Here is an 8,162-nt window from a genome sequence, read left to right on the forward strand (position 1 = left end):
ATGAAACTATTATCTGAAGGACATTTAAGACTCTGTGTTGTTCAACCAGTACACATTACATCAGGGCTTCTCGTATTTTTTATCCTGAAGTCTATCTCATCTCTAAAACCTGCTCGACTTCCAGTTTACCAAAGGAAACCTTTTATAGCTGCTTGGAATGCCCCAACAGAACTGTGTTTGATGAAATATAATTTCACACTGAATTTAAAAGTGTTTCAGATGATTGGAAGCCCTCGGCTCAAAGACAGGGGACAAAATGTTACTATATTTTACATCAACAAGTTGGGGTATTACCCGTGGTATACATCAGGAGGGATCCCCGTCAATGGGGGTCTTCCCCAAAACACAAGCTTACAAGCACACCTGGAAAAAGCTGCCCAGGACATTAATTACTACATCCCAGCTGAGAATTTCAGTGGACTTGCTGTCATAGATTGGGAATACTGGCGCCCACAGTGGGCCCGGAACTGGAACATGAAGGATATCTACAGACAGCAGTCAAGGAAACTTATTTCTGAAATGAAAGCGAACATGTCAGCTGCTGATACTGAGCATTTAGCCAAAGCAACTTTTGAGAAAAGTGCAAAAGCTTTCATGGAGGAAACTATCAAATTAGGAATTAAGAGCCGACCCAAGGGCCTTTGGGGTTATTATTTATATCCTGACTGCCACAATTATAATTTGTATGCCGCAAATTACAGTGGGTCATGTCCAGAAGAGGAAGTTTTAAGGAACAACGATCTCTTCTGGCTTTGGAACAGCAGCACTGCCCTGTATCCTGCTGTTGGTGTCAAGAAATCCTTCAGAGACACTGACAATACTTTGCACTTCTCACAATTTCGGGTCCGTGAATCAATGAGAATCTCCACCATGACATCACGTAATTATGCTCTTCCTGTATTCATCTATACGCGGCTGAGCTACAAAGAGGAGCCTTTACTTTTTCTTTCTAAGGTAAGACTCTCTTTGTGCCATGGTGGAGGCAATCCCCTGTATCTCTAAAAGAAACAGTTCTTAGTTATTTATTTCCTTTGAAGAATACCACTTAGTGGAAAGCTGGCATGTTATTTTTTTTCTAGACAACTGATTGGCATAGACTCTTTCTTTATGGGAACTAAATTTTGTTACCTTTCTTATTAACATTCCTTTTAAAGGACACAGCAAGGTGAGAATGAACTAACACATTGTGCTAGCAGAAGCTGAATTCCCTATTACTGGTTGTTGTGGGAGATTGTTTTTTTTTTTTAATTCTTTTTTAATTACACTTTATTCACTTTGTATCCCTTGTGGTTCCCTCCTTCCTCCCATCCCAATCCCTCCCTTCCTCCACCTTCTGCATGCATGCCCCTCCCCAAGTCCACTGATAGGGGAGGTCTTCTTTTCCTTCCTTCTGATCCTAGTCAATTAGGTCTCATCAGGAGTGGCTGCATTGTCTTCTTCTGTGGCCTGGTAAGGCTGCTCCCCACTCAGGGGGGAGGTAATTAAAGAGCAGGTCAATCAGTTCATGTCAGATACAGTCCCTGTTCCTATTACAATGGAACCCACTTGGATACTGAACTGCCATGGGCTACATCTCTGCAGGGGTCTTAGGTTATCTCCATGCATAGTCCTTGTTTAGAATATCAGTCTCAGAAAAGACCCCTATGTGCAGATTTTTTGGTTCTGTTGCTCTCCTTGTGGAGTTCCTGTCCTCTCCAGATCTTACTGTTTCCCACTTCTTTCCCAAAGATTCCCTGCACTCTGCCCAAAGGTTGCCCATAAGTCTCAGCATCTGCATTGAAAGTCTGCAGGGCAGAGCCTTTCAGAGGTCCTCTGTGTCAGGCTCCTGACTTGTTCCCTCTTTTCTCCTTCTTCTGATGTCCATCCTCTTTGCCTTTCTGGATAGGAATTGAGCATTTTAGCCAGAGTCCTCCCTCTTGATTAGTTTCTTTAGGTGTACAGATTTTATTAGGTTTATCTTATATTATATGTCTTTATGAGTCAGTATATACCGTTGCATCTTTCTGCTTCTGGGACAGCTCACTCAGGATGATCTTTTTCAGATCCCACCATTTACCTGCAAATTTCATGATTTCCTTGTTTTTTTTTTTTTTTTTTTTTTTTTTTTATTGTTGAGTAATATTCCATTGTGTAGATGTACCACAATTTCTGTATCCATTCCTCCACTGAGGGGCATCTGGGTTGTTTCCAGCTTCTGGCTATTACAAATAAGGCTGCTACAAATATGGTTGAGCAAATGTCCTTATTGTGTACTTGAGCCTCTTTTGGGTATATGCCTAGGAGTGGTATAGCCGGATCTTGAGGAAGCGCTATTCCTAGTTGTCTCAGGAAGCGCCAGATTGCTTTCCACAGTAGTTTTACAAGTTTACATTCCCACCAGCAATAGAGGAGGGTTCCTCTTTCTCCACAACCTTTCCAGCATGTGTTGTCACTTGAGGTTTTGATCTTAGCCATTCTGATGGGTGTAAGGTGAAATCTTGGGGTCGTTTGATTTGCATTTCCCTGATGGCTAATGAGGTTGAGCATTTCTTTCAGTGTTTCTCTGCCATTCGCATATTCCTCTATTGAGAATTCTCTGTTTAGCTCTGTACTCCATTTTTAAATTGGATTACTAGATTTTTTTGCTGTTTAACTTCTTGAGTTCTTTATATATACTGGATATCCTCTGTCAGATATAGGGTTGGTGAAGACCCTTTCCCAATCTGTAGGCAGTCGTTTTGTTCTGACGACAGTGTCCTTTGCTTTACAGAAGCTTTTCTGTTTCATGAGGTCCCATTTATTGATTGTTGCCCTTAGAGCCTGTGCTGTTGGTATTGTGTTTGGGAAGATGTCTCCTGTGCCAATGAGATCAAGGCTCTTCCCCACTTTTTCTTCTAAGCGGTTTAGTGTGTCTGGTTTTATGTTGAGGTCTTTGATCCACTTGGACTTTAGTTTTGTGCAGGGTGATAAGTATGGATCTATTTTCATTTTTCTACATGTAGACATCCATTTAGACCAGCACCATTTGTTGAAGATGCTATCTTTTTTTCATTGAATGGTAAAATTTCAGCCAATCTCCCTCATGAACATTGATGCAGAAATACTCAACAAAATACTTGCAAACCGAATCCAAGAACACATCAAAGATATCATGCACTATACCAAGTAAGCTTCATCCCAGGCATGCAGGGGTGGTTCAACATACGGAAATCCATCAGTGTAATCCACCATATAAACAAACTGAAGGAGAAAAACCACATGATCATCTCCTTAGATGCTGAAACGGCATTTGACAAAATCCAACATCCATTCATTTTTAAAGTCTTGGAGAGAGATCAGGGATACATAGTACATACATGAACATAGTAAAGGCAATATATAGCAAACCTATAGCCAATATCAAACTCAATGGAGAGAAACTTAAATAATTCTCACTGAAATCAGGGACAAGGCAAGGCTGCCCACTCTCTCTATATCTCTTCAACATAGTTCTGGAAGTTCTTGCTAGAGCAATAAGACAGTTGAAGGAGATCAAGGGGATACAAACTGGAAAGGAAGAAGTCAAATTATCACTATTTGCAGATGATATGATAGTATACGTGAGTGACTCCAAAAACTCTACCAGGGAACTCCTACAGCTGATAAACACCTTCAGCAATGTAGCCGGATACAAAATTAACTCAAAAAAATCAGTAGCCCTCCTGTATACAAAAGACAAAAGGGCTGAGAAAAAAATTAGGGAAATAACACCCTTCACAATAGCCACAAAGGACATAAAGTACCTTGGTGTGAACCTAACCAAGCAAGTCAAAGACTTGTATGAAAAAAAAATTTCAGTCTCTGAAGAGAGAATTAGAAGAACATATCAAAAGATGGAAAGATCTCTCAGGCTCATGGCTTGGCAGGATTAACATAGTAAAAATGGCCATCTTACCAAAATCAATCTACAGATTCAGTGCAATTCCCATCAAATTACCAACACAATTCTTTACAGACCTGGAAAGAAAAATTCTCAACTTTGTATGGAATAACAAGAAACCCAGAATTGCTAAAACAATCCTCTACAATAAAAGATCTTCTGGAGGTATCTTCCATCCCTGATCTCAAGCTGTACTATAGAGCAACAATACTAAAAATTGCATGGTACTGGCATAGAAACAGAATGGTGGATCGATGGAATCGAACAGAAGACCCTGACATAAACCCACACACTTATGGGCAACTGATTTTTGACAAAGATGCCAAAACCATTCAATGGAAAACAGACAGCCACCTGCTTGTTTATGGGTCTGGGGCCATCCCATGGAGTATGAGCAACTTACTCGTGGCCACAGTCGCGAAGGGAAATGATTCCTTATTTCTCCAACAACCACCAATGGTCAATAGTTTCCCAGTTAGCAATGGAGCCACATGAAATTCTTGCTCCCAGTCAGACTAGAATTTTAAGTAGCTTGATCTTGTTCAGGAAAGTGTAGCTTCCTTAAGTTCCTAAGTGCAATAGCCAGGCTCTGTAGAGGAGGCAGCATTTCAAAGCATTCCTTTTCACCTAGCAGCTCATGCATTTTTTTCCTGTCCTCACTTCCTTGATGTTACCCAAACCTTAGAATAATAGAGAGCAGAGGAAAGACATAATGTCCCAATTAGGGTTAAGGACTCATAGACTTTTATTCTCAGCCTATTAAAAAGTTATGAATTTGTTTGAATCACTGCTCACTACAAAAAGAAGCTCCTCTAAGCAAAGTAAAGAATAGCACATATTTATGGATATAATAAATATAAGAGATTAAAGGCAGTTTGACATATGACCACTTAGCAAAATTGCAGTGATAGGTTTCACTCTAGGCCCTATGACCTCACCAGCAACAGGCCTTCGACCAGGTTTACATTACTAGACATGAATTTTCTCCTGTTGAGTGGACCACAAATCCAAGCACAACATGGCTGATTACCCCTCTACCAGTTGTGACATTATTGTACCAGTGGGTACATCTTGCTAGGGTGCTTAGTTTTACAACTGTCTTACCAAATAATAGGTAAGGTCATTCTAAGCACACTGGCACACACCTATAATCCCTGCACTCAGGGGGACAGAGGCAGGTGGATTTCTGAGAGTTCCAGTCAAGTTTGGTCTACAAAGCAAGTCCAGGACAGCTAAGGCCACACAGAAAAACCTTCTCTTGTAAAAACAAAACAAACAAACAACAACAAGAAAAGGTCAGGTCAGTAATGTCTTTTCTTCCTCAGTTGCTTATACAACATCTTGGCACTATGAAAGCTAACTAACATGGATGGAGGAAGTTTTCTGGTAATTTCAGATTTCCTTTTGCCCTGCAACCAAAGTATTTATTAGCTCCTGAAACACTGATCTGAATTTGAGGATCATGGGCAAAAGTACAGCAGCCATCGGCCAGACTGGGACCCAGAGGCTCATTTTTGCTATACCTACTTTGTTCCTTTTCTTTTTACCATTCATGATGTTCCAACTTTTAGGTGGCTCCTGTATACTCCCAAAGACCTCTTCTCAATGGCTTTTTTAGTGCCTTTGGTTTTCTGATCTCCAGACCACAATTGTAGTTCAGTTTATCACCCTGAACTCTTCCAGAGGACAGTGAACAAATATGACAATAATTTTTTTTAATGTTAGTAGACTCTTATCTTTAGTCAGGATGCATTTGAAGACTTGCTATGTCTTTAATCTGTCCCAATAAACCCTTGCATAATGACAGCAAAGGAATAATACACTTAAAATAAAGTAATAACCTTAGAAGGTATGACTGTTACCACATAAATCTGTAGCTTCCATATTTGGTAAATATACTCATATATTGACATAAATAAAATGACATAAATAAAACATGTAAACGCTATGCCCCATTCCTCGTTGGATAATGCTATGTTAATTTTAATCAGGCTTTTGAGACTTCCTTCTGATCCCATTGTGTGACTGTCATCTTGCTGGGCTAAAAGGTCTGAGTTCTGCTTACTTATGTGTTTGAGTAAAGAGAGGTACATTCTAAAGGCTGCTGTCTGGGCTCCGCCTGGGCGCTTTCTCTTCTGTTTGTATTTACCGGACTGTTGGCAACCTTCAAAACCTTTTCATGTACACCATCTCGTTTGTGCCCCAACACCCCCCTTCCTGCTCTGTGGGCTATCTGATAGTAGCTTGGAAGATAGAAATGGATATGGACCGGAAAGGTAACTTAGTTTAAACTTAATCCCTTCGTCACCTTACAAGAATCTCCAGAAAGATGTCTGTAGAAGTCTGTTTAAAGACGGACATTGTAAAATTGTTAATTTGAGTGATAGACTTTAGAAGTGTCAAACAAAGAGTAATCCTCCAGTTATTGACATTATCGTAAGGTGGCCAAACTGGAGACAATTTGATATTTTTGTTGTTGTTCTATTTTTTTTTCTAGCTCACCACTTCCTATCACTTAAAAAAATTATTCTTGGAGTAAAAGGTGAGTTTTTAGTATCCTGAATAGAGGGAGAATACATTATAATTTAATAAGCTAGGAAACAGCAACATATACCCAACTCTAATTTCCCCCTTATATTTCCTAGCTCCACAATTATCATTAAGCACTAAGATAATCTTTAATAGAAAAAACACAAATTCTTCTGAAATCTTGATTCCTTTATCTTAACCATATTTAGGAAAATCCTTGTGGATTTGTCATTGGTGGATGAGTCACAGATAAACCCCATTATATCCAGTACTCTGAAATTAACCTAGATAGTTTCAGGGACCACATATAAAGGCTGGACAAAGTCAAAGCCTGGAGACATTAGCACTGTACCCTTGTCAGCCTTTGAACTCTAAAGGACAAGAAGCCACTGAGTGACTGCTGGTGAAATGCTACAGAGGTGTGTGACAGATTCAAGAAGGAAGCTGAAGGGCTTGTCTTAATGAAAGGAAAATCTTTGGATTCTGTTTCTGCATTTATACATATAGCTAGCTTGTGAGCAACGTCAAACAAACAACTTTTGGTGATCGCTTCTATATCAATTATTTTAAAAATAATATCGTTCCTATTAAAATGTAGTATTTTTCTTTAAAGACATTTATATTAGCCAGGCATGGTAGCATGTGCTTTTATTCTCAGCACTCAGAGGCAAGCAAAGGCAGTAAGATTTTTATGAATTTATGGTCAGCCTGACCTTACGTTCCAGAGAAGCCAAGGCTACAGAGTGAGTCTCTGTCTAAAGACACACACACACACACACACACACACACACACACACACGTACACACTATTGTATATGATCAGAGAATATGATTCTGAGCATAAGTCTGTTTCATATTTAAATCACTGTAAGAAAGCAATGGGTGATTTCTAAGGACTATTTGCAATTAGCCTGTAATCTTAATTCCTGGTGAGTTGATTTATCTTTTAATGACTAATTAACTTTGTTCTCTTCTATCTAGCAAGATCTAATTAATACCATAGGAGAAAGTGCTTCGTTGGGAGCTGCAGGCATTGTTATTTGGGGAGACATGAATTTAACTTCATCTGAGGTAAGTCAGTACCTCAAGGAATAGTCTTCTTTTTCCTGTAGAAATTACCCTAATCAAAGTTCTGATTATTTCCATAGCAAGCCAGATTTAGGATAAAAGTTAAAATCAGTTCTTATCACCTAGATCGGGCTAAAATTATTAAAGGATAGCAACCAGCACCAATATTTATTTGATATTTATCATGTGCTGAGAGAGTATACTTTCCTGTTTGCTCACTTATTATTTATGTCAGCTACCGAGTATTCTCTTCATTCATAGACAAGAAGATAAGAGGGGAACTCAATCAAGGCAACAGCTAATCAGGCTAATTAGTAGTAGAACTGTTACTAATCACCTCAGATTTTTTTTGATGCTTGATTACTTGCACTGAACCACTACATGAAATATGTTGTACCCTGTCTGGAGGAGTAGAAACATAAATCTTCCCATTGAAAGTACTTTTTTCCCTACAGAGAAACCAGTTGGGTTCTCTAGATTTAAGAATCTAGAGTAACAGGACTTACACAATGAGTTTATGTGTGTGTGTGCGCACGTGTGTGTGTGTGTGTGTATTCATTGTATATGTATGTATTATTCAAGAACATATGTGTATTCATATTCAAGGATAACACACACAAACACACACACACACACACACACACACACACACACACACACACACACA

At 39.2% G+C, this 8,162-nt stretch overlaps 1 protein-coding gene across 1 annotated transcript in view; it reads left to right on the plus strand.

The window, feature by feature from the left end:
• The window catches only part of Hyal4 (hyaluronidase 4), a 10,363-nt gene continuing 2,201 nt past the window's right edge, over positions 1–8,162 (plus strand). The window contains exons 1-2 of the mRNA XM_055608099.1: positions 1–954; positions 7,409–7,498. Of these exons, the coding sequence (XP_055464074.1) occupies positions 1–954; positions 7,409–7,498 (1,044 nt within the window). The remainder of the gene's footprint in view (positions 955–7,408; positions 7,499–8,162) is intronic.

Source organism: Psammomys obesus, unplaced genomic scaffold (genome assembly GCF_907164565.1).
Source record: "Psammomys obesus unplaced genomic scaffold, mPsaObe1.curated_primary_1811, whole genome shotgun sequence".
NCBI classification, from domain to species: domain Eukaryota; kingdom Metazoa; phylum Chordata; class Mammalia; order Rodentia; family Muridae; genus Psammomys; species Psammomys obesus.